General features: G+C 42.9%; 1 protein-coding gene across 8 annotated transcripts in view; it reads left to right on the top strand.

Annotated features, from left to right (window-relative positions):
• The window catches only part of kcnj1b (potassium inwardly rectifying channel subfamily J member 1b), an 89,353-nt gene extending 65,549 nt beyond the window's left edge, over positions 1–23,804 (top strand). For 3 of the 8 annotated variants that reach the window (XM_063038762.1, XM_063038761.1, XM_063038766.1), the window contains 4 exons: positions 7,924–8,053; positions 12,699–12,783; positions 16,128–16,177; positions 21,517–23,804. In XM_063038762.1, the coding sequence (XP_062894832.1) occupies positions 16,129–16,177; positions 21,517–22,649 (1,182 nt within the window). In that variant the 5' untranslated portion in view covers positions 7,924–8,053; positions 12,699–12,783; position 16,128 and the 3' untranslated portion in view covers positions 22,650–23,804. Of the gene's footprint in view, positions 1–4,923; positions 5,046–7,923; positions 8,054–12,698; positions 12,784–16,127; positions 16,178–21,516 lie in introns of all 8 variants that reach the window. The other 5 variants (XM_063038765.1, XM_063038769.1, XM_063038764.1 and 2 more) reach the window with 5 other exon arrangements.
• Positions 23,805–27,812: the final 4,008 nt, after the last annotated feature.

Below are 27,812 nucleotides of genomic sequence, written 5' to 3' on the forward strand. Positions count from 1 at the left end.
ATGGAATATGAAAGTAACCTAGACAATAATATTAAAGAGGATACCAAAAGTTTCATCAGATACATAAAGTGTAAAAGAAAGGCGAGAGTGGATATTGGACTGCTGGAAAACTATGCTGGAGAGGTAGTAATAGGGGACAATAGCAGATGAACGGAATAAGTATTTTGCATCAGTCTCCACTGTGGAAGAAACTAGCAGTATGGTGGAAGTTCCAGGTGCTAGGGAGCATAAAGTGTGTGAAGTTACCATAACTAGAGAGAACGTTCTTGGGAAACTGAAAATCTATAGGCAGATAAGTCGCTTGGACCAAATGGTATACTTCCCAATGTTCTGAAAGAGGTGGCTGAAGAGATTGTGGAGGTATTAGTAATGATCTTTCAAGAATTACTAGATTCTGGAATGGTTCCGGAGGATTGGAGAATAAAAATGTCACTCCACCCTTCAAGAAGGGAGAGAGACAGAAGAAAGGAAAACATAGGCCAGCTAGTCTGACCTCAGTGGTAAGGAAGATGTTGGAGTCAATTGTTAAGGATTAGATCTTAGGGTACTTGGAGTCACCTGATAAAATAGGCCGCAGTCGGCATTATTTCCTCAAGGGAGAATCTTGCCTGACAAATTTGTTCAAATTCTTTGAAGAAGAAACAACCAGGATAGACAAAGGCAAATCGGTTGATGTTGGGTACTTGGATTTTCAGAAGGTCCTTGACAAGGTGCCACACAAGAGGCTGCTTAACAAACTACGAGCCCATGATATTACAGGAAAGATTCTAGCACAGATCAAGCAGGAGGCAAAGAGTGGGAATAAAGGAATAAAGGAAGCTTTTTCTGACAGACTGCTGGTGGCTAGTGGTGTTCTACAGGGGTCTGTGTTGGGACTAATTCATTTTACTTTATATGTCAATGATTTGGATGATGGAATTGAAGTCTTTGCTGCAAAGTTTGCAGATGATATGACGATAGCTGGAGGGGCAGGTGGTTTTGAGAAAGTAGAGAGGCTACTGAAGAATTTCGACAGATTAGGAGAATGGACGATGAAATGGCAGATAGAATACAGTGTCAGGAAGTGTATGGTCATGCACTTTGGTAAAATTAATGAAAGGGTTAAATAATTTCTAAATGGAGAGAAAATACAAAAAACTGGGGCGCAGAGGGACTTGGGAGTCCTTGTGCAGGATATCTTAAAGGTTATTTTGTAGGTTGAGTCTGTGGTGAGAAGGCAAATGCAATGTTAGCATTCATTTCAAGAGGAATAGAATATAAAAGCAAGGATGTAACGTTGAGACTTCATGAAGTACAGGTGAGGCCTCACTTGGAGTATTGTGAGTATTGGGCCCCTTATCTTAAAAAGGATCTGCTGAAACTGGAGAGGGTTCAAAGGAGGTTCACAAAAATGATTCCAGGTTTGAATGGCTTGTCATATGAAGAATGTCTGATGGCTCTGGGCCTGTATTCACTAGATTTCAGAAGAATGTGGGGTGACCTCTTTGAAAGATTTCCCTTCGAGTGGCGAAAGGCTTTGGTAGAATGGGTGGAGAGGATATTTCCTGAGGTGGAAGAGTCTAAGACCAGAGGACACAGCCTCAGAATAGTGGGGCATTCTTTTAGTATAGAGGTGAGGATGAATTTCTTTAGCCAAAGGGTGATGAATCTGTAGAATTCTTTGCCACAAACAGGTGTGGAGGCCAAGTCTTTATGTATATTTAAGGCAGAAGTTGATAGATTCTTGTTTTTTCCAGGCATGGGAATAAGGCAGGAGATTGGGGCTGAGAGGAAAATTGGATCAGACATGATGAAATGGCAGAGCAGACTCGATGGGCCAAATGGCCTAATTCTGCTCCTAGATCTTATGGTCTTATGGTCATATGTCTTTTGGGAATATTATTCACTGGCTTGAAAGCAATTGTTTGCAATGGACAGTAATTTGTTTCAGTTTTCTTCATAAATGGTCCATGAATATATGGCAGTGGAATATAAGCCAACCATTTTTACCCTAACGCTCCCCCAAAATGCCGTCATACTTGCCAACACTCCTCTTAGGCACAATATACTTTCCTGGAACCCCCAGTGTAAAAACATGTCTTATCTTATGCTACCATGAGAAAAATGATTCTGCTTTAAATTTTTTATTTATCTTTAACCCTAGCTTACACAGTACCTGTACACTGCACAGAAGCTTCAATATCAATGTGATCCTTGAGCTTGATGGCTTTTAGCAAGATTTCAAATGTCTGGTTCAAGTTGTGACAGCAAAAGCCTTAAGTCCCTATGTGTAACAGTGTCCAAACAGCTTCTGTTTTTTTGTGAGTGTGTGGTTCACTGCACTGAAGCCTCTTTCAACAAGGTAGGAGGATGGAAATGCAATGAAGAGCAGTTTGGCTCTTCTCCAAAGACCAGGAAACTTTGTATGACAGTGTAGCCATATACCACAAAAACCAACATTTTTGAAAAGCATTTTTGCTGCTTCATCACTGAATTTCAATAATTTCTTCTTGCAAGCTCTCTTCTTGTTCTTCCACCTTGCAAATTAATTACTCAGTCTGGAATTTCCAGATTGTTCAAATCCTTGAATTGATTCTGAAAATCCTTCTTCAGTGACTGCAGGTGTAAGCAGTATCCTTGCCAATCACCCACTGTGACAGGGAGTGCCATACTTTCCATGCAGGGTAACTGTGAGAACATTCTTCTCCCAACGTTTTACAAGAAAAGTGAACACTGCACTTTTTGCCTGGAATAGATTGATAGTCTCACCCTGCAGTTTCATAGTTAGAAAGTTCATTTTGTCATACGGATTGGCTAGGTATACCACATCTCCATGTAAAAGTTCAATCTTGTTTCCCAGGCTCTTGTTGACTTTGAGCAAAAATTCAACCACAGTGGCAAAAAGGTCAAAGAAACGTTTTAAGCAGCAGCCTTTTGACTGCAAACGCATTTCAATGTGAAGAAGCAAGCATTCAAATTCTTCATCATTATCTTGGCATAACTGGTGAAATATTCTGCTATTTAATGGATGAGTTTTAATTTCGCTGATCGCAGATATTACAATGGTCATGGTTGAAAAAAGTCATTGGCTGAGTTTTTTGGCTGCGAGATGTTAATGATGAATTACACAATGAATTGCAAACAGACTTAGAATTTCTTTTTTCATAAATACCACTAAACCTGTCATATATGGTGTTCCATCTGTTGCATAAGAAATCATGTTCCTAATCAAAATGGTTTTATCCTCAGTATACATTTGGAGCTCATTCTAGATTGATTCTCTGTTGATATTTGTTTTTAACTTTTTTACAAAAGAAAATCGCTTCATAAACTTTTCCATTTTTGATAAACCATTATATGCCATTAGCAAAGTTTTGTTGTCTCGCACAGTTAACTCATCCAGTTGTATCCCAAATTCTGTTTTTTGTAGCTCTGTGCAGTGTTAATGTCTTCACTCATTTTGTCAATATGGCTAGCTATAGAGTTATTACTCAGAGGAATTGATTTTTAAATACTGGTATCCATTTTGAGAACAGTGGTGGGCACTTCAGATACAGCAAACATTATTAATCTTTCACCAATTGATGAGATTTTCTACACTTTGCTATCATTTTGGAAAAGTTATTGTTGTCGTCGTAGCTATCCCTCGAGGTTGAGGATGATGGTCTTCGTTCCGTAGATCTACTTATGGGCTCTCAAGTGGCTTATGAGTCCAATCTTGGCTTTGAAAGTTCTTCCGCATTCAGGACAGGTAGTTCCAGATGGCAGATCGGGCTTTGGTTGTTGCTGCCTCTCTTTCCATTTTCTTCTCTTTTCTTCTAATTCTGCACATCTGTTGGCTTCGAAAGTTGCTGGTCCTTCTCAGATAATGGCTTGCCAGAGTTTCCTGTCCTTGGCGTTGGTTTCCCAGTTGTCGATGTCGATGTTACATTTCTTCATGTTGGCTTTTAAGATGTCTTTGAATCTCTTCTGTTGTCCGCCTCTTTTACGTTTGCCTTCATGAAGCTGGGAGTAAAAGTTGTAAGCAGTAATGAGACCACTATCAAGGTCATTTTTAGCTTTCTTGGCAAATGACTCGAGAATGCAATGTTTTTCAAACGATTCTGAGTAATACCATAAGTAGCCTTTTCAGGGAGTCTTTTATAGAAGTGCTCCTGCAATCTTGATGGTTTCATGGCTTCATTAGACAGTGCAGTATTACAAATAAGACACATGTGGTGTTGCTGATCTGAAAGGAGTGGAATAAAACCATACTCCAGGCACATAACATGGCATTGACACACTTTCTGTAGTTTCTGTTTCTTAGCAGGATTAGAATTCAAGGCTTCACCACCTTCAGACTCATAGAGATCATACTGTACGTATTTATCCATCATTAACAGGGCTAAGTTGAAATTTAAAATTAACACAAACTGGGGAATGCCTATCGGATGTTGACAATGGTAGTGAGTTGACACGGATGGAATGATGGTAGTGGCATGCAAAAGAACAGCGAAGCAAAGATGAAGACGATCATAACAGTGAAAATTACGTTGACAAGGATTCAGATTGGAATCTGAAGGTTAGTAGGGATAGAGCTGGATTTTGGCAAGCTACCTTATACTATTCCAGTTAGCTCAATTGACCAATCACATAAGGTCTCGTAATGCCGAAAGATGGTTCTTGATCCCACATATGCAGCCGAGGCCGCTTTGAACATCTCAAGAGGAATCCTCGGGGTCGGCAGGTTCACTATTGGTTCTATTTCACCGTTTGATTCCAGCCAGCGCTGTATTGTTATGTGACCTGTTTTTCGTAGATCTGTAGAGAAAGTTGAGAGGGTGTACTTGACTTATCAGCTGTTAAATTGCTTGAATTCGTTCCATGCCGTGAGTCAAGGGGAACTGTTGGGAACCCTGGTTGATAATTTATGCATCTCCAATAAAGTCTGTTTGTTTTTGTAAGGTCGGATGAGATTGCCAAGTTTCAGACACGTGACGACAGATACTCACTGCCTCCAAAGCTGTGGTTCTTCCTGTGTTCCAGTATCTCAACCTTTTTTTTTGGAAGTGCTTGCTCTACTAATGGTTGGTCTGGTCTTGTGCCTCAAGTTAGGGTGCCGCCTACCGTCCCCCCAAAGAATCACTTCCCCCTGGGTCCCCTCCTCCTTCCCTTTCTCCTATGGTCCACTCTCCTCACCTCAGATTCCTTCCTCTCTTGCCCTTTACCTTTCCTACCCACCTGGCTTCACCTATCACATCCCAGCTATCCTCTCTTCCCTCCCCTCACAATTTTATTCTGGCATCTTTTCCCTTCCTTTTCAGTCCCGAAGTGCCGGCTGTTTATTTATTTCCATGGATGCTGCCTGACCTGCTGAGTTCCTCCAGCATTTTGTGCGTGTTGCTTTGGATTTCCAGCTTCTGCAGATTTTCTCATGTTTGTGTCCAGCAAATGTTTATTGTTTCCAGACAGAGCCAGCTTCCTTCCTGGTCTTCACCATGAGGGACTTCCAATTACAATTAGAAGCTCCACCTTTGCAATAATTGTGCTTTCCCTTTCCATGAGGATGAAACAGGATCACACACTTCACCTTGAGTTCTCATGCTTATTTGGGATTTCAAATTCTTGCCTGCCTTTAAATGTAACACAATCATCATTCACAAGTAGGCATACCGACCTTATTCACAACAAAAATAACAACATTCCTGGGTTGTCATTAACCTTTCAGGTGGTTTTATTCCATAGGGCCCCCCTCTTTTACCCAAAGCAGGACAAGGATACAAGAAATTATCGGCCAGTTAGCCTGAAATCAGTGGTTGGAAAGGTATTGCAGTCCAATATTAAAGATGAGGTTTCAGGGTACTTGGAGGCATATCATAAAATAGGCCAAAGTCAGCATGGTTTCCTCAAGGGAAAATCTTGCCTGACACATCAGTTGGAATTCTTTGACGAAATAACAAGCGGGATAGATAAAAAAAAAGAGTTAGTGGATGTTGTTAACTTGGATTTTCAGAAGGCCTTTGACAAGGTGCCACACATGAGGCTGCTTAACAAGATAAGAGCACTTGGTATTACAGGAAAGATACTAGCATGGTTAGAAATTTAGTTGAATGGCAGGAAGCAAAGAGTGGGAATAAAGGGAGCCTTTTCTAGTTGGCTGCTGAGGACTAGTAGTGTTCCACAGGGATTGTGTTGGAACTGTTTCTTTTCACATTATATGTCAATGATATGGATAACAAAATTGATGGCTTTGTGGCCATGCTTGTGGATGATACAAGGAGGCAGCTGGACAAGTAGTGTTGAGGAAGCAGGGACTTAGACAGTTTAGCAGAATGGGGAAGGAAGAGGCAGTTGGAATATAGTGTGGGGAAGTGTATGGTCATGCATTTTGGTAGAAAGAATAAAGGCATGGACTATTTTCTAAATATGGAGCAAATTCAGAAATCAGAGGTGCAAAGGGACTTGGGTGTCTTTGTACAAGATGCCCTAATAATAACTTGCAGGTTGAGTCAGTGGTAAGGAAGGCAAATCCAATATTAGCATTCAATTTTAGAGGATTAGAATATTAAAGCAAGGATTTTCTTTGCACAACTGTATTTGACTGACATCTCTTATGTGCCCTATGCTGTGTGTGACTGTTGCTACTGTGATTGCACCTTAGCCCTGGAAGACCACTGTTTCTTTTGGCTATTGGGTGTTCATATATGGTTGAATGACAATTAAACTTGAACCCTCTCATGCTGAGGCTTTATAAGGCATTCATCAGACCACACTTGGAGTATTGTGAGCAGTTTTCAGCCCCTTATCTAAGAAAGGATGTACTGGCATTGGAGAGGATCCAGAGCAGGTTCACAAGAATGATCCCAGGAATGAAGGTTTAATGACTGAGTAATGTTTGATGGCTCTAGGCCTGTACTTGCTGGACTTCAGAAGAATGAGGGGGTATCTCACTAAGACCTATCGAATATTGAAAGGCCTAGATAGCTTGGACTTGAGAGGATGTTTCCTATAGTGGGGGAATCTAGGACCAGAGGACACAGCCTCAAAATACATGGATGTCCTTTTAGAACAGAGATGAGAAGGAATTTCTTTAGCCAGAGGTTGGTGAATCTGTGGAATTTATTGTGAAAGATGCCTGTAGAAGTGAAGTCATTGGGTATATTTAAAGCAGGGGTTGATAGGTTCTTGATTGGTAAAGGCATCAAAATTTACGGGGAGATGGCAGGAGAATGGGGTTGAGAGAGATAATAAATCAGCCATGATGGAATGGCAGAGCAGACTTGATGGGCTGAATGGCCTAATTCTGCTCTAATGTCTTGTGGACCTCCTGTGGAACTTGTCTCTTCTCATGTATCTATCACTCTCATGTCCTAGGAATTTGCTTCGCCTTTATATCTAGCTTTTGCTGTATCTCTTGGGTTTCCTTGTCCTTATGAATTGCGTACTCATTCTGTCCTTTCAGCTCACAAACGACTTCAAGTTGAGCCACCACATTCACGACGCATGTCAAATCTCATTTGCTTTTTCAAAGGCTGTGTTGGTCTCTTGACTCTCAAATACTCAATTCTGGAAACAAATACAGAAGAATGCCACCAAGACGTTGTCTGTATTGGAGTGCATTAGTTATAATGGGAGGTTGGACAACTTGGATTGATTTCTCCTGAGTGTCAGAGGCTGAGGGGCAACCTGATAGTTGCTGGAAATCACGAACAACACACACAAAACGTTGGCAGAACTCAGTAGGCAGTATCAATGGAAGGAAATAGACAGTCAGCCAGAAAAGTCAACTGTTTATTTGCCCTCCATAGAAGTTGCCTGACTGACTGAGTTCCTCCAGCATTTTGTGTGTGTTGCTCTTCAATTGCTAGTGTGGTTGCAATTTGTTACAAAGAAAAATTGACTTTCATTTGAGGTAAATTAATGTAATCACATTTTATAGCGGTTTTGCTTGCTACTTTGTTACAGAGACACACCCAAGAACTGATGTATGTAAAGAAAGGCACTTATTGATCATTGATATCAGGTATCGAGTGGAAGATGCCAACACTGAATTAGACCAGAGCCTTCACTGGACATTGGGACTTTGACTGAGCAGGTGAGTCATGGCATCAGGGTGGTAGATCTGCCATAACGTAGCCTTCGTTAGTGGAAAGTGATGTCATGATTTCCAATTTTGTACCTTGATCAAATCTTCCCTTATGCAGCATTAGAGGAGAGTCTGTTGATTTCTTTGTATCTCAATCTTAGGACCACATCTTGTAGAGTCTTATGTTTCTGATTAATGAAGCAGTCATTTATTCTACTAACTTAGTAAATTGGGAAAATTAAGAGGACAAAATACTGTTAAGTTTATAACTTTCTTGCATCGGCATTGTAACTGCATAGACTTTCAGTTCCAATCATTATTAATGCTTCAGGACAATATTATTGCCAAATATTTTTGTTACTGTACCATTTAAACAGGAATGACAGTTCTCTGGTTCTGTAATATCAGAACACACCTTCCGTGGAGTAATTTATGAGTCTATCTGGCTGTTCTCTGAGAAACCAGAAGGATCTTTTGCTGTGTCTGTTGGTTGATTAAATTATTTCCCTAATAAACTACTGATGAAGTCCTGATGAAGGGTCTCAGCCCAAAACATTGACTGTTTATTCCTCTCCATAGATGCTGCCTGACCCTACTGAATTCCTCCAGCATCTGTGGAATCTCTGGTGTCTCAGATTTATAATTAGTTTCTTTTAGAAATGGAAAATGATTGTGATAGTAATTAAAAGCCCAGTTGTAGCTTTCCTTTACTTAGTCTCTGCAAATATCAAACATAGAACAGTACAGTATAGAGGCAGTCCCTTCAGTCCACATTGCCTATGTTGAACATCATGCCATCCTAACTAATCCCATCTCCCTGCATATAGTCCCTGCCTATTCTGGTGTCTGCCAAAATGACTCTATTGTATTTAATGAATAGCTATAGCAACTTTGACCCTATCCACTGCAACTAATGCAGACTTACATCCCACTAAATATCCCAAGAGGTAAATCTGTTGGCTGAGAGCCAGTGTGAGCTAGAGATCCCTCACACTTCACGGTAGTGCTGAAGTCTCTGTGAAGTAGATCCAGCTGGCTGATGTGAAAGTCTGAAAGTGTGAGCATCCACTCATGTGCTGAAGGGCTAGTTGTTCAGAACTCAGAAGTTCAGAAAGCTGGCGGTTCAGTGATCTGTGTGGGGCACTGCTGGTGTATCCACTCTCTGACGTACAGCAGGGTTAATTGCCACTGGCACACCTTTGCCTCCCCGTCAGTGACTGGCTCATTGTCTACATCGGTCAAGTGGTCTCCACCACATGGGAGGCCTCTTTTTTCCTTCTATTTCTCCTCTAACTCCAAAACTTCTTGTTGATAGATCAGCTGGTAGAATTTTACCCTCCTAAGAGTATTGACTGAAAAGATCAGAAAGATTGGAAGTCTTGCATTTAGAACACAGAGTATAGAACAGTACAGCCCACGATGTTGTGCCGACCTATATAAACCTGCTCCACAATTAATCCATCCCTTCCATCCTACATAGTCCATAATACTCCACTTTTCTTAAATCCATGTGCCCATCTAAAAGTCTCTCAAATGTCCCTATTGTACCAGACTCTACACCAACCTCGGCATTGCATTCCAGGTTTCCATCACTCTCAGTGTGAAAAAAAAACTACCTCTGACATCTCCCTTAAACCTTCCTCAACGCACCTTAAATGAGTGTCCTCTAGTTTTGGCTATTGGAGTCCTGGGAAAAAGGTGCTGGATGGCCACACTATCTATGCCTCACAGAATTTTACACACCTCTGTCAAGTTGCTTCTCATTCTCTGTCTCTCCAAAGAGAAAAGTCCTAGCTCGCTCTACTTTTCCTCATAAGATATGCCCTCCAATCCAGGCAGTATCCAAGTAAATCACCTCTGCACCCTCTCTAAAACTTCCATGACCTTCCTATAATGAGATGACCAGAACTGAACACAATATTCCAAGTGTGGACTAATCAGAGTTTTATAGAGCTGTGATATTACCTTGTGCCTCGAACTCCGTCCCCCAACTAAGGAAGGCCAACACACCATACACCTTCTTAGCCAGCCTATCAGCTTATATGGCAACTTTGAGGGATCGATGGACATGGATCCCAAGATCCCTCATATTCCTCTACACTGCCAAGAATCCTGCCATTAACTCTGTACTCAGCCTTCATATTCAATCTTCCAAAGTGTATCACTTCACACTTATCTGGACTAAACTATATCACCATCCACCCAGCTCTGCATCCAGTCTGTAACCTACAGTATGACAACTTTTTAAACTATCCACAACACCTACAACCTTCATGTCATCTGAAAACTTACTAACTCACCATTACACTTCTTCATCCAAATCATTTATAAAAACACAAAAAGCAGGGGTCCCAGAACAGATCCCCGTGGAAGACCACTGATCACCAACCGCCAGGCAGAATATGCTGCACTACCACCATTCTCTGTCTTCTGTGGGCAAGGCAATTCCAAATCTACCCAACCAAGTTTCCATGGATCTTGTGCTTCATGACTTTCTGGAAGATCCTATCATTGGGAACTGTGTCAACTGTGTGCTTCAGGAGATTGTAAAATTACCAGTTTGTTTTGGATGGTTTGAAAGTACATTTCTTAAAGGGAAATTACTAGCTTTGGATTGCAGAGATCATAGTTCAGAAGAAATAGATCTAGTTGAATTGTGGTAGTTTAGTGAGCTGCCCGCAAAATGTTGCTGTATGTCTCCAGAGCCATCTTGGTCACAATACTTTTAACCTTTAAGAAATCCTGCCAGAGGACTCCTAAGTTCCTTCGCACCTCTGATTTCTGAATTTGCTCCCTACTTCGAAAATAGCCTATGTTTTTATTCCTTCTACCAAAGTGCATGACCATACACCTCCCTACGATATATTCCATCTGCCACTTCTTTGCCCATTCTCCTAATTTGTCTGTCCATCTGCAGAATCCTTGCTTCCACAACACTACCTGCCCCTCTACCTATCTTTGTATCATCTGCAAGCTTGCCCACAAACCATTAATTCCATCATTCAAATCATTGACATATAACATGGAAAGAAGCAGTCCTAACACAGAGCCCTACAGCACACCACTTGTCACCGGCATCCAAGCAGGAAAGACCCCTGTCATTCCCACTCTTTGCCTCCTGCCAGTCAGCTAATCTTCTATCGATACTAGTATCTTTCCTGTAATAACATAGGATCTGATCTTGTCAAGCAGCCTTATTTTCTTCTGAAAATCCAAGTAAACAATATTCACAGATTCTCCTTTGTCTAACCTACCTTCATATTTCATCTTTTTTTTCCTTATTGCTCTTTTAGTTGCCTTCTGTTGGTTTCTAATAGCTTCCTAATCCTCTAGCTTCCTAATAATTTTTACTATATTTTATGCCCTCTCTTTTCCTTTTATGCTGTCTTTGACTTATCTTGTCATCCATGGATGCCTCATCCTCCTTTTGAAATACTACTTCTTTGGTATGAATCTATCCTGTACTTTCTGAATTTTTTTCAGAAACTCCAGCCATTGCAGTTCTGCCATCATCCCTGCTAGTGTCCCCTTCCAATCAACTTTGGCCAGCTCCTCTCTCATGCCCCTGTAGTTCCTTTAACTCCACTGAAATACTGATGCATCTGATTTTTGCTTCTCACACTCAAATCGCAGGGTGAATTCTATCATAATTTGATCACTGCCTCCTGAGGGTTCATTCACCTTAAACTCCCTAATTAAATCTGGTTCATTACACAACACCAACTCCAAAATTGTCTTTTCCTTAGTGAGCTCAACCATGAGCTGCTCTAGAAAGCCATCTCATGGGCATTCTACAAATTCCTTCTCTTGGGATCCAGCATCAACCTAATTTTCCCAATCTACCTGCATATTGAAATCCACCATGACTATGGTAATATTGTCATTTTTACATGCTTTTTCTAACTCCTGTTGTAATTTGTACCATACATCTTGGCTAGTTTGGAGGCCTGTGTATAACTCCCATCAGGGTTTTTTATATCTTGCTGTTTCTTAACACTACTTACAAGCATTCTACATATTCTGATCCTACATCACATCTTTCTAAGGATTTGATTTAATTTTTTACCAAAAGAGCCACCTCACCCCCTCTGCTTACCTGTCTGTCCTTTCAATACAATATGTATCCTTGGACGAGAAATTCCCAACTTTAATCTCCTTCAGCCACGATTCAGTGATGCCCACGATTGTTATACCTACCAATCTCTAACTATGCTGCAAGGTCACCTATCTTATTCCAGATATTGCATGCATTCAAATATAACTCCTTCAGTCTTGTATTCATCACTCTTTTCAATTTGGCCTCCACTCCAACACTGCTGTCATGTTTTGTAACTCCAAAACATAATGCTAATTGAAAGGACAACATGGGAGCCCAAAATAATGTGCATACTCTTCATTTTACTTTTAGTGAGGCGTGCACTTATGATGTGGTGGCGTAATGACATATACCATTTAAAGACTTTGTACATACAGTATAACCCGTAATGAGTTATTTAAACAACAAAAAATGCTTAATCAAACAACATGTTTACTATATTATTCAAATATTACTGAAATATTAAATCAGCAACACTCCTCCTTGCTCAGTTGTAAACTCCCACTCAATATCGAATGCATCTCAACTCAAATATATAATGTATTGCTCTCTAAACAGGCCTAAAGATTTAATCACTGTGGAGGATTTCTTACTCTCGTGGAATAACATCTTTCCTGACAAGGGGGGTCACTCTGCTCGGCAGGTGAGACTTGTGACTGTGAAACAATTTCAGGTTCTGGGGCCTCCTCTGTGGTGTTTGTAGGCATTGCCTCTGGGACTGCAGGAAAAGGTTCTGACAGCTGCGGACATCTTTCTTCTCTAACAATTGACCTTGCTTTCCTTAACTGATTGATGTGTCATCTCCAGATGACATTAGGCACAATCTCCACTGTGTAGGAGAGTGGTCCAGTTCAGTCCTTAATCTTTCCAAGTACCCACTTTTAATCACCTCTGTCATACCTCACCAGGACTGCTTGTCCACGAGTGAAACATCGAACCTCCTTGTTCGAGAAGCCCTCAATTTATCTCAGCTGTTTGTCCTGCATACTCCTTCTGAGATTGGGTTTGAAAAGATCCGAGCAAGGGACGACCTAGGAACAGCATAGCTGGGGAGTTGTTGGTTGTGAAGTGTGCTGCATTATGATATGCAAGATGGAATTTGGTGAGCTTCTGATTCAGTGTCATTGTAGTGTGTTCTGCTGACATTGCTCACAGTGTGTTCTTTCGACTCTGGACAAACCTTTCCACCGAGCCATTTGTAGCTGAGTGATATGGTGTAGATGTAATATGTCTTATTCTATTCATTTTCAGGAATGACTGAAACTGTTCCACAACAAACTGCCGTCCATTCTCACTGACTAAGTGTTCTCGAACACCAGTCCTTCAGAAGCGGCTTCCCAACACATCAACAGTGTGTGCGACTGTCGTGGAGGCTATTGGGAACTCTTCTTGCCACTTTGTAGCTGCATCCTCTACTACCAAGAAATTTGTGCCCATGAATGGTCCAGCAAAATCCAGATGAATCCTCTGCCAAGGCAATACAGGCCATTCCCAGGAAGGAGAGGCGCTACTCTTGGAAGCTTCTGAATCTGTTGGCATGCCGAATAATGCATGGCAAACTGCTTGATCTGCTGATCTATCCCAGGCCACCAGCCAAAGCTTCAAACCAACACTTCCATTTCAACCATGCCTAGATGACCAGCATATACGTAGCTCCTCCAACACTTTAGCTCTTAGCTTGGATGGTACAACAACTCTCAAACCCGACATAAGCAACCTCTGTCAAGGGCAAGTTCATCATGGTGCTGATAAAAATGGGGGAACTAGAATTTCTGCAGCACATTCCAGCCATTTTGGGTAGCCATGTAGATCTGAGACAGTTTGGGGTCTTTTCTGGTTCTCCTTTGGATTATGCCTGTTATAAAAGTTAGACTTTCAATTTTCATGAGGGAGAAAACTGTGACACGTCCTTTGGCCTTGGGGAATCTACTACAGCCTGAATTTTCTCAGCGTACTTGTGTAACGCTTGTGCATCAATGGGGCGACCAGAGTAAATGGTAGTTGGTTTAAAGAATTCACTCTTGTTGAATTGTGCTCTGAGCCAATAATCTTCTAATCTTTTTAACACTCGTCTTGAGGTTTTGGAGTTGTTTCTTGTCATCCTCACCAGTAACAATGATGCCATCCAGGTAACACTGGGTGCCTGGACAGCCTTGCAGCACCTGGTCTATAGCTTTCAACCAGAGTGCAGGTCCACAAATAAACTTACTGTACTGACACACACTTTGGACTCTTCTTCCATCCTCATATGTAGCTAAGTCCACTTTGCTGAAATGTTTCCCTCCAGATAATTTTGCAAAGATATTCTCTATCCTGGGCAGAGGGTATTGATCTACTTTCAGAACTGGGTTGATGGTGACCTTAAAGTCACCGCAAATTCTGACAGGCCATTCTTCTTGGCTACTGGGCCCACTGGTGTTGCTTATGGGCTCCGCTAAACCTTGAAAGGAACTTCTTAAGCCTTCATGTGATCTAGCTCACTGGCTACGTATCACGGATGGTATAAGAAACCAGACGGGCTTTGTAAAACATGGGTGTGGCATTTTCATTTAACACTATTTTACCCTTGATATGTTTGAGTTATCCAATGCCATCCTTGAACACTGCTGTTATCTCATCCAGTACCTTTCTTAGTTCACTTTCAGTTGACTCTGTTGTAGGAGATGTGGCATGCAAATGGTGGATGGATCTTCAATCAAGTTGTAGTTGTCTCAGTCAATCATGGCCCCACAATGCTGGCCCTCCTGTTATTACCATATACAAGCCCACTGTGGCTTGTTGATTATTGTACTTTACTATTACAAATGTCATTCCCACCAGTTATCTTTTCTCCAGTATAAGTTCTTAGTTCGGTATCTGCAAGCTTCATTTCAGTATCTTTGAAATGCCGTTCAAACTCATTTGTGGAATGACTGAAACAGCTGAGCCAGTGTCCAATTCCATTTTAATTAATGTCCCGTTCACTTCTGGTGTAAGCCATATTGTTTGTCTGTTGTTTCCTTTCACATTGTAAATCTCAAGGCTACGCAGTCCTGCATCACTCTCATAATTTTCAGATTTTTCATCAACAGCATGCAGATTAGTGCTGCTTTTGAAGCTGAAACTTGATTTTTAATCTTTATCTCTTCTCTGAGCAGTCTATTTATTTTTGTCTGCCCAAAGTGCTCATTATATGTATCGTACTTTGTGGCATTTTCTGCAAATTTTACCTTTAAACCTGCATTGGTCTGGTGTATGTGAGACTCTGCCGCAACAGTGATACAATTTGTTTGGACAGGCAGTTTTCTGTTTAGACCTCGCATTGTTGTTCACACCCACTTTCATTCCTGACTGCAACTTGATTGTGTTTCTGTCTGCTGTTTCCATTGAAAGAGCAATTTCAACAGCTCTTTTAAATGTAAGTTGTGCTTCAGTTCAAAAGCTGTTTTTGAATGCTTTCTTGAAAGATTTCACAAACTAGACAACCTCTCAGTGCATCATGAAGCCCATCACAGAACTGACAATGCTCAGACAATCTCTTCAATTCAGCCAGATAAACTGAAATGGACACCCCCTTCTTTTTGATTCTGCTTATGAAACCTAAAGCATTCTGCAATCAAAAATGGTCTCAGTGTAAATGTACCTGCATTACTTTCACAATATCAGCAAAGCTCATTTTGGCTTGTCGGGATAGAGCAGTCAAAATTCTAAGCAAACTATGCACTCAGCAAAACTAGCACTCACTTTGCATTGGCTATTTTATTTGCTTTAAAATACTGCTCAATTCATTCAGTGTACAATATCCAGTTATCTGTTGTGTTATCAAACGCGTCTATCTTTCTGATGTAGCCAGACATTTCTGTTTTTTAAATTTACAATTATGATCACCCGGTACTTAATGGTTATGAACCCGTGAATTTCGTCCATTTTCTACGTTTTTTTAAAACTCGAACATCTCACTGCGCTTCCGAAGAGAAAAAAAACATGCTGTGCTTTGTTTTTACCTAGAATGTCACTCTCTCCCTCTTGTGAAGAAAAAATGTACTGCACTTCAATAGGTAGGTAATCGTCTTGGGTTTGTTTTAAAACTACCTTGTTGCCACTGTTATGTTTTGTAAATCCAAAACATAAAACTAATCAAAAGAAAAACACGTAAGCCTTGAATAACATGTCTATTCACAGTTTTACTTTTAATGAGGTTGCGCACTTATGATGTAGTAGCGTAATGATGTATACCATTCATGTACTTGCACATAACCCATAATTAATTATGTAAAGAATGAATGCTTAATCAAGCAATATATTTACAATATTACTCAAATATTACTGAAATATTAAATACACTATAACTGCCTCTTTTGTATTCTCAACATGCTCCAGCATATTACCCTGTACTAAACTGACCTCACATTTATCAAGGTCACTTTCAATGGTGAGTACTGAAGCAAAGTATTCATTAAGGACCTCTCCTATCTCCTCCAACCTTAGGCACATGTTTCCTCTGAGCAATCCTGCCCTCACTCCAGTCATGTTCAAGTTCAAGTTTAATTGTTGTTCAACCATTCATGAATACCCACGAATACAGCCAAACAAAAAAATGTTACTCTGGGGCAAGGTGCAAAACAGAGCAGCAGCAGTCATACACAATACAAGGCACATACACTACAGTACATGTATAAGTACTATATCAGTAAAATACAGTCACACAAAAAAACAATGTAGACCAAGACCCTGAGTCCATGAATGTTGCTGAAATCTGCAGTCAACCACAATACAGCTTGTCTTCTGCCAAGCGAACCCTGGGGGGAATACTGACTCCAGATTGGATGCTGTGCCACTCTGCCTCCTGTGGAGTGCACCGACTCCAGCACCTTTCTCCTGGGTGGCTGTATTCAACCTTCTGTTCTTCACATATGTGTAAAATGCCTTGGGGTTTTCCTTAAAGCTACTTGCCAAGGACATCTCATTTCCTCTTCTAGCTCTCCTAGGTTCCTTCTTAAGCTCCATCTGGGCTATCTTATAGTTCTCAAGAACCCTGTCTGATTTTTGCTTCTGAAACCTTAAGTATACTTCCTTCTTCCCCCTGATTAAATGTTTCCTCTCTTGTCAGCCATTGTTCCTTCTCCGTACCATCTTTTTCCTGTCTCAGTGGGAGAAACCTGTCCAGAACCCAGTGCAGGTGATCCCTAAACAACCACCGCACTTCTACTGTACATTTTCCCAATTTATACTCCTAAATTCATGCCTAATGCCATCATAATTAACCCTCTTCCAATTAAATACTTTGCCATTTCTTCTGATCCTGTCATTGTCCATGGCTATGCTAAAGATCAGGCACAGTTGTGGTTACTACCCTTGTGATGCTCTCCCACTGAAATATCTGTCACCTGACTAGGTTCATTACCTGGTACTGGATCCAGTAAGTTTCCTGTCTACATATTGTGCCAGGAATCCTTCCTGGATACAACTAACAAATTCCACCCTTTTAAAACATTTTGCATGACGGAGGTGCCCTGGCTCAGTAGACAATCCCTCGAGAACATTCTTCCTTTCTGCAGCTGTGATACTATCCCGAATTAACAACACCATCCCCCCACCTTTTTTACCTCTCTGTCTCTTCTGAAACACCTGAACCTGGAACATCAAGGAGCCAACCCTGGTCTTGTGACAGCTAAATCTCTAACGGCCACAACATCGTAATTCCATGTACTGATTCACGATTTGAAAGGCAGCCATTATTTTGTAACTTCTAAATGTTAAACTAATTTGAAGGAAGATACGGGAGCCTGGGAATGCAGGTCTAACTTTTTTCTTTACTTTAAACGAGGTGCGGGCATACCACCTGGTAGCGTGATGACGTGTGCAATTCATTTATTTATACGTATAACTCATAATGAATTATTTAATGAACAAGAATGCCTAACCAATTAATATATATGTACAGCATCACTGAAATCTTACTGAAATATTAAATACACAACACAATACATCACTGGGATGTGTTACAGCTAGGAACAAAAGCAGAATGTTGGAAAGACTCATTGGGTCAATGAACATCTGATAGTCTGCCCAGTTTTCTCCATGCATCAGTCTCCATGTGGTTCTCCACCGATCAGCCTCTCTCCCACCCTTTCTGTTCTACCATACTCAGGTAATCTTTCCTGTTCCTGCTCAGTGTTGATGCAGGGGTTTGATCTGAAATGTGAGATCTTTGCCTCCACAGATGCTACTTGATTGGCTGGATTCTTCCAGTGTTCCAGTTTGGTTCTGGATTCCAGCATCTGCAGCCTCTTTGTCTTCCATGTTAGAGTTTTTGAAGTGTTTAGCCGTTCCTGCTGCATGGGTTAATGCAATGGTTAACTTGCATATAACAGCTTCACACAGGCAAGAATGGAATAACGACCAGCTAATTTGTTTTTAGTGGTATTGAAAAATGTTGGTAAGAGTACTGAGAGGATTCGCTGATTTGTGCCATGGGATCTTTAAAGCCCAAAGTGGGTCACAAAAGAGGACCCAAGTGATGCCATCACAACACCAAAAGGTAATGTACTGGGCTTAATTGCATATAAACAAATTAATTAAACTCAGGACCTCGAACTAGAGGAGATGATGTTAACAATTTGCCAAGATGACATCCATAACCAACTTGAGTCAGAACTTCTACAGCTCATCATAACCAAGAAGTCAGCAGGTGCCTGGTGTCCCTGGGTCTAATTTCAACACCATACCCTACCTCACTCCTCAGACTGAAATAGTATAAATTTTTCATCCTAGATCTGTTGCCAAGACATCTCCAACATCTGCGATATGATTGTCTTCCGTCAGGATCAGGGTTAATATCATTGGCATAAGTAATTTTGCGGCAGCAGTACATTGCAATACATATAAATATATACACACACGTGTGTGTGTGTGTGTGTGTACTGCTGGAAGCGAGCAAAAAAAAGAAAAATATATATAAAGTGAGGGGTGTACATAGGTTCATTGTCCATTCAGAAATCTGATGGCAGAGGGGAAGAAGCTGTTCCTGACATGTTGAGTGTGTGCCTTCAGGTACCTGTACCACCTCCTTCATGGTAGCAATGAGAAGAGGGTAGGTGATGGGGCACCTTAGAGACAGATACCACCTTTGGAAGATGTCCTTGATGTTGAGGAGGCGATTGCTCATGATGGAACTGACTGAGTTTGCAACTTTCTGCAGCTTTATCCAATTATGTGCAGTGGCCCCTGCATCGCAGAGAATGGTGCAACCAGTCAGAATGCTGAAATATATTTAAGACACAGGTAGAAGGGTTTTGGGTGAGAGGCAGGCAGGAGGAGCTGAGACCACAGCTTGATCAGCCATGATCTTATTGAATGGTAGAGCAGACTTGATGGGCCAGATGGCCTACTCCTGCTCCTATTTCTTATGTTCTTTATGTTAATTGTCATCTCAGGGCTAATTTCCAGAGCAGAGTTACTAGCCTCCTCTTTACTTTTTCTTCTTGGTGTCATTCTATTCTTTTTAGAAGGATCAACAAAGTCGTGTTCTGAGCAGGGGCTGCTGTATAACGGGGAGCTAAGGCTGTAATAACTAGAATCACTGCTGTTCCCATAATTTTTCCTTATCCCAAACCTGAGTCTTCCTCTGATGCAGTCAGTGACTGAGTACCAGAAATATCTTGCATCAACATGAACACGAACTCCTACTGTTCAAAGCCATAACTCATCATGAGATATTATTCTCCTTAAAAAAATCTATTCATTACCTCTACTTAGCTATTGTTTGAATTCAGCATTAACTGGAGGCTGTATACATCTGCTGGATGTATAAGATCCATTGTGAAGAAGAAGTGTAGTTATCTTTAGTGTCTTAAACAATGTTATCTATCCCTCAACATCACGTAGAAACTGGACAATATGCTGATTATTTGACAAATGCCGTTTACAAATAGTCATAGTCATAGTCATAGTCATACTTTATTGATCCCAGGGGGAAATTGGTTTTCATTACAGTTGCACCATAAATAATAAATAGTAATAGAACCATAAATAGTTAAATAGTAATATGTAAATTATGCCAGTAAATTATGAAGTAAGTCCAGGACCAGCCTATCGGCTCAGGGTGTCTGACCCTCCAAGGGAGGAGTTGTAAAGTTTGATGGCAGGAATGACTTCCTATGACGCTCTGTGCTGCATCTCGGAGGAATGAGTCTCTGGCTGAATGTACTCCTGTGCCCACCCAGTACATTATGTAGTGGATGGGAGACATTGACCGAGATGGCATGCAACTTAGACAGCATCCTCTTTTCAGACACCACCCTGAGAGAGTCCAGTTCCATCCCCACAACATCACTGGCCTTACGAATGAGTTTATTGATTCTGTTGGTGTCTGCTACCCTCAGCCTGCTATCCCAGCACACAACAGCAAACATGATAGCACTGGCCACCACAGACTCGTAGAACATCCTCAGCATCGTCTGGCAGTTGCTAAAGGACGTCAGTCTCCTCAGGAAATAGAGACGGCTCTGGCCCTTCTTGTAGACAACCTCACTGTTCTTTGACCAGTCCAGTTTATTGTCAATTCGTATCCCTAGGTATTTGTAATCCTCCACCATGTCCACACTGACCCCCTGGATGGAAACAGGGGTCACCGGTACCTTAGCTCTCCTCAGGTCTACCACCAGCTCCTTAGTCTTTTTCACATTAAGCTGCAGGTAATTCAGATAATTCTGCTCACACCATGTGACAAAGTTTCCTACCGTAGCCCTGTACTCAACCTCATCTCCCTTGCTGATGCATCCAACTATGGCAGAGTCATCCGAAAACTTCTGAAGATGACAAAATTGGCTGCCATGTTTCTTACATAGCTAAAATAAATTATTTTTTTGTGAAAATTTGATGCTACCGTAGCTCAAAATAAATGCAAGTCCTTCTCTCTTTCTGTCCTTGCTGAGATAAAAAAATACAGAACATTACTCAGCAGTACAAGAAGAGTGTAGGTTCAATCGGAAGGTCATTACTTGGTGGTGTAAATGTCCTCGCCTGGATCTGTAACCTTCACGCTTAGCTTGAAGGATGAAAAATGTCCAGGGGAAATTTTCCCTCCTTATCTTCCTCATTTTTCAGGTTGGCGTTAACTTTTAGTTGAACATTAGCTGGAATTTGTCTGATTTGTCCCAATACATAACTAGTTATTGTTTAAAACAGAAACAGGCTCTTTGTGTTAACCTCATAACTAGCCATATTTCCAGATGTCAGGCACTTAATAAAAGTACTGCTGTCGTCGTAATTTCAGGAGACGTGATAAAATCTTGTTTCCTTTTCAGTTTTATGATTCTGGTGTGTTTGGAGTGTACTCTGAGATCACTGGAGTGTAAATAATGGGATTAATGTTTTTTTGGTATTGTCTTCACAGATTTACAGATACTTTTCTACATAATGTTCAAATACCTCCGCAGGAGATTAACCAGAAACCAAGCAGGACCCAATCGCCGGAGAGCTCGCCTGGTGTCCAAGGATGGGAGGTGTAACATAGAATTTGGAAATGTTAGAGAACATTCAAAGATTGGCTTCCTTGTGGATATTTGGACAACTGTCCTTGACCTCAAGTGGAGGTACCAGATGGCTATCTTTATCTCAGCATTTTTGGGAAGCTGGTTTCTCTTTGGTTTGCTGTGGTACGCTGTTGCTTACATGCATAGGGATCTTCCTGAATTTTCACCTTCCCACAGCCACATACCTTGTGTGCAGAACCTCAATGGATTGACTAGTGCCTTTCTCTTCTCACTTGAGACTCAGGTTACCATTGGTTATGGCTTCAGATGTGTGACAGAACAATGCGGTGAAGCTATCTTCCTCTTGGTGACTCAGTCCATCCTTGGTGTTATCATTAACTCCTTCATGTGTGGAGCCATTCTGGCCAAGATCTCCAGGCCAAAGAAACGAGCCAAAACCATTACCTTCAGCAAGACTGCTGTGATCAGCAAACGTGGGGGAAAACTCTGCCTCCTGATCCGAGTAGCCAACCTCAGGAAAAGCCTTCTCATTGGCAGCCATATTTATGGCAAACTTTTGAAAACCACGGTGACACTAGAGGGGGAAACCATCATAATGGACCAGGTCAACATTGACTTTGTTGTTGATGCAGGGAATGAGAATCTATTTTTCATATCACCTTTGACAATCTACCACATCATTGACAAAACCAGCCCCTTTTATGAGATGTCAGCTGAGACCATCAAGCAACAAGACTTTGAGCTGGTGGTCTTCCTGGATGGCACTATAGAAGCCACCAGTGCCACCTGCCAGGTACGAACCTCATATATACCAGAAGAAGTGTTCTGGGGCTATCGGTTCGCACCCATTGTCTCCAAATCGAAGGAAGGGAAATATAGAGTAGATTTCTCTAACTTTGGGAAAACAGTGCAGGTGGACACCCCACATTGTGCACATTGCCATCAGATTGAGAAGGAGGCCAAGATCAATAACAAGAAGGCTTATGACAATGTGATAGCCCAGGTCAATGAAGTAAATGAGACCAAAATGTGAAGGCATTTTTCAAACTTTGTTCAGTATTCCTTTGGTACTTCTTGTCTAACTCTTCTTTAAAGGCCATATCTACTTCATGTGTGATGATCATTCCCTGTATATTAAGGGTAAGCTTTGGGGTAGCTGTGATACAGGGCGGGGTTGTTTTAGCCAGATGTGGTACAGTGAGGGAAGAGCGTCTCAGGCCAGATGCTGATGCAGGGTACATCTGTCAAAGGCCAAGTGTGATAAATGGAAGGGACTGATGCAGGCTAGTTGTGATGTGGAGTGGGGGTGGGGTGTCTCATGACAGATGTGACAATAGGAGGGCAGTTTCCACTGTCACAAACACGAGAAAATCTGCAGAAGCTAGAAATCCAAACCAACACACACAAGATGCTGAAGGAACTCAGGTAGCATCTATGGAAATGAACAAATAGTCAATTTCCTGCTGTGATGCCTTGGCACTCAGACCAGGTGGGATGTGAGGGGGGGATGTAAGCACAGAGCCAGTTGCAGGCCAGGCCTAACAGAAGGGGGAGGCCTTTGCCCAGGCTTGATATTGAACAGTCTCACACGAGGAACTGTGTGGAGAGGGGAAACCTGAAGCTGGCTCTGGGAGTGGAAGGGCAGTCCATAGCATTTTACTGCCAAATATGAGACACTAAAATCCGTTACTCTCCCTTTCTCTCCCTTTCTCTCACTAGTGATTTGGAAAATAAGATGATTACACAGTGAACTGCCCTCCCACCTCCCCTCACCTGAAGGTGTCACAGTCTGTTCACTTTATCACAATGCTTCTCCCGCTCTGGATTCGATCAACACTCTATTGCTTGATGCTTGCCTGACCTCCTCCCATTCGCCCTCGCTGTGACGATCTCCAGACTCATTCCTTGTTTCCCACCCCATCCTTGTCTCTGCTGTGGCCCAGGGAGACTGCTGCCATACTGTTCCACGTCCTGCTGAAACTGTCCCCACGCTGAGGTTCTCTGTCTGTCGGGCTTAATGTGGCTTCTCTGAGTGGGACCAGCTTACTATGTCATCTACATTTAGAATGGTTGATGGAAATGACTGGTAGATTTCAGAGGTTCTTTTAAAATGCAGTAAAAATCAGAATATTTTCAAAATCAAATGTTATTTTTTAAAAATCTTAGCAGTTTGAATTAAAAATGGAGATACCAGATTATTTTTGAGAATTGTAATCTATAATAAATGAAGTTTAAATTCTGAAGTAAAATTCCAGGGTCTTTTTTTGAAGGATTCTAACCATTATGAGTTAAATTCAGTGAAAAGGTGAATCCAGTGGAAGCCTGTTTCTGACAACACCGGACCATACATCACTGTATTGCTTTCCCTACAGCCATCCAGACTGTGTTCACACTAATATGAAAATCTTGCTAGTTATTAATAAGCTCTTGTTCATGCATTGTAACTCAGATTAAGGAACTATATGAAGGTGGAGGTATGTGTCGAGCTATTTCTGTCCCAGGTAGGGAAAGCATTACCAAATATACAGAGGTAAGAAACAGACTGAGGGGAAAATCATGAAAATTTCCCTTTTCACGTGGTGTAAAGATTGTCACAGAATTTAGAATGGGCTGCTTAACCTACTGGTTAGTTTGTGAGAAGCTTGAGATAATTCAGGTGAAAGTGTTAGTGGATCTGGAAACAATGCGAAGCCGGTAATTCGTGCATTTAACCGCAGCAAGTATGGCTGCATGTGGGAAAGTCATTAGGAGGACATCATTGCGGACCAGAAACAGTGTGTGCACACATTTGGGATTTGATTCAGTACAATCAAGTTCCCCATCTCCTGCGACTTGCCAGAGAAATGACCATGTGGCTTTGGACTGAGGACATGTTTTATTTATTCATTTTTGGGCACCAGGCCAGCAGTTACTGTCCATCTCAAATTGCCCCTGGGAAGATGCTGGTGAACTCCCTGGCAGTGCTGTAGAACTGGTGAAGAATCTTCCACAGTGCTGCTGGGAAAAGAGATAAAGGATTTAGACACTGTGACAAGGAATGAACAGACTGTAGGTTTTTAAGTTACACTGGGTGTGATTTTGAAGGGAGTCTGTGGGTGGTTGTATCCCGCTAAGCCTCTTGCCATTGTATAAGGTTCCTCCTGTACTACCTGCCCTTGTGTGTAGTGTCGCTCTGTACCTCCTACCCTGTGTGCTGTGTCCCCCATTTCCTCCTGCCCTGTGTGTGGTGTCCCACTGTATCTCCTGCCCTGTGTGTCGTTTCGCTCTGTACCTTCTGCCCTGTGTGTCATTCGCTCTGTACCTCCGAACCTTGTGTGTGGCATCCCACTGTATCTCCTGCCCTGTGTGTCGTTTCACTCTGTACCTCCTGCCCTGTCTGTCATGTCGTTCTGTACCTCCCAAACTTGTGTGTGGTGCCCCACTGTATCTCCTGCCCTGTGTGTCACTTCGCTCTGTACCTCCTGCCCTGTGTGTCATGTCGTTCTGTACCTCCTAACCTTGTGTGCTGGGTACCCCTGTACCTCCTGCCCTGTGTGTCATGTCTCTCTGTACCTCCTGCCCTGTGTGTCATGTCGTTCTGTACCTCCTGCCCTGTGTGTCATGTCTCTCTGTACCTCCTGCCCTGTGTGTCATGTAGTTCTGTACCTCCTAACCTTGTGTGTGGCGTCCCACTAAATCTCCTACCCTGTGTGTCATGTCTCTCTGTACCTCCTGCCCTGTGTGTCATGTTGTTCTGCACCTCTTAAACTTGTGTGTGGTGTCCCACTGTATCTCCTGCCCTGTGTGTCATGTCTCTCTGTACCTCCTGCCCTGTGCATCATGTCTCTCTGTACCTCCTGCCCTGTGCGTCATGTCTCTCTGTACCTCCTGCCCTTCGGTGTGGTGTCCCACTGTATCTCCTGCCCTGTGTGTCATGTCTCTCTGTACCTCCTGCCCTGTGTGTCATGTCGTTCTGTACCTCCTAAACTTGTGTGTGGTGTCCCACTGTATCTCCTGCCCTGTGTGTCATGTCTCTCTGTACCTCCTGCCCTGTGTGTCATGTCTCTCTGTACCTCCTGCCCTGTGTGTCATGTCTCTCTGTACCTCCTGCCCTGTGTGTCATGTAGTTCTGTACCTCCTAACCTTGTGTGTGGCGTCCCACTATATCTCCTGCCCTGTGTGTCATGTCTCTCTGTACCTCCTGCCCTGTGCGTCATGTCTCTCTGTACCTCCTGCCCTGTGCGTCATGTCTCTCTGTACCTCCTGTCCTTGTGTGTGGTGTCCCACTGTATCTCCTGCCCTGTGTGTCATTCGCTCTGTACCTCCTGCCCTGTGCGTCATGTCTCTCTGTACCTCCTGCCCTGTGCGTCATGTCTCTCTGTACCTCCTGCCCTTGTGTGTGGTGTCCCACTGTATCTCCTGCCCTGTGTGTCATGTCTCTCTGTACCTCCTGCCCTGTGTGTCATGTCGTTCTGTACCTCCTAAACTTGTGTGTGGTGTCCCACTGTATCTCCAGCCCTGTGTGTCATGTCTCTCTGTACCTCCTGCCCTGTGCGTCATGTCTCTCTGTACCTTCTGCCCTGTGCGTCATGTCTCTCTCTACCTCCTGCCCTTGTGTGTGGTGTCCCACTGTATCTCCTGCCCTGTGTGTCATGTCTCTCTGTACCTCCTGCCCTGTGTGTCATGTCGTTCTGTACCTCCTAAACTTGTGTGTGGTGTCCCACTGTATCTCCTGCCCTGTGTGTCATGTCTCTCTGTACCTCCTGCCCTGTGTGTCATGTCTCTCTGTACCTCCTGCCCTGTGTGTCATGTCGTTCTGTACCTCTTAAACTTGTGTGTGGTGTCCCACTGTATCTCCTGCCCTGTGTGTCATGTCTCTCTGTACCTCCTGCCCTGTGTGTCATGTCTCTCTGTACCTCCTGCCCTGTGTGTCATGTCGTTCTGTACCTCCTGCCCTGTCTGTCATGTCGTTCTGTACCTCCTAAACTTGTGTGTGGTGCCCCACTGTATCTCCTGCCCTGTGTGTCACTTCGCTCTGTACCTCCTGCCCTGTGTGTCATGTCGTTCTGTACCTCCTAACCTTGTGTGCGGTGTACCACTGTACCTCCTGCCCTGTGTGTCATGTCTCTCTGTACCTCCTGCCCTGTGTGTCATGTCTCTCTGTACCTCCTGCCCTGTGTGTCATGTAGTTCTGTACCTCCTAACCTTGTGTGTCGCGTCCCACTATATCTCCTGCCCTGTGAGTCATGTCTCTCTGTACCTCCTGCCCTGTGTGTCATGTCGTTCTGTACCTCTTAAACTTGTGTGTGGTGTCCCACTGTATCTCCTGCCCTGTGTGTCATGTCTCTCTGTACCTCCAGCCCTGTGCGTCATGTCGTTCTGTACCTCTTAAACTTGTGTGTGGCATCCCACTGTATCTCCTGCCCTGTGTGTCGTTTCGCTCTGTACCTCCTGCCCTGTCTGTCATGTCGTTCTGTACCTCCTAAACTTGTGTGTGGTGCCCCACTGTATCTCCTGCCCTGTGTGTCACTTCGCTCTGTACCTCCTGCCCTGTGTGTCATGTCGTTCTGTACCTCCTAACCTTGTGTGCGGTGTACCCCTGTACCTCCTGCCCTGTGTGTCATGTCGTTCTGTACCTCCTGCCCTGTGTGTCATGTCTCTCTGTACCTCCTGCCCTGTGTGTCATGTAGTTCTGTACCTCCTAACCTTGTGTGTGGCGTCCCACTATACCCTCCTGCCCTGTGTGTCATGTCATTCTGTACCTCTTAAACTTGTGTGTGGTGTCCCACTGTATCTCCTGCCCTGTGTGTCATGTCTCTAGGTACCTCCTGCCCTGTGCGTCATGTCTCTCTGTACCTCCTGCCCTTCGGTGTGGTGTCCCACTGTATCTCCTGCCCTGTGTGTCATGTCTCTCTGTACCTCCAGCCCTGTGTGTCATGTCGTTCTGTACCGCCTAAACTTGTGTGTGGTGTCCCACTGTATCTCCTGCCCTGTGTGTCATGTCTCTCTGTACCTCCTGCCCTGTGTGTCATGTCTCTCTGTACCTCCTGCCCTGTGTGTCATGTAGTTCTGTACCTCCTAACCTTGTGTGTGGCGTCCCACTATATCTCCTGCCCTGTGTGTCATGTCTCTCTGTACCTCCGGCCCTGTATGTCATGTCGTTCTGTACCTCTTAAACTTGTGTGTGGTGTCCCACTGTATCTCCTGCCCTGTGTGT

The sequence above is a fragment of the Mobula hypostoma genome, chromosome X2 (assembly GCF_963921235.1).
Source record: "Mobula hypostoma chromosome X2, sMobHyp1.1, whole genome shotgun sequence".
In the NCBI taxonomy this organism is placed as follows: domain Eukaryota; kingdom Metazoa; phylum Chordata; class Chondrichthyes; order Myliobatiformes; family Myliobatidae; genus Mobula; species Mobula hypostoma.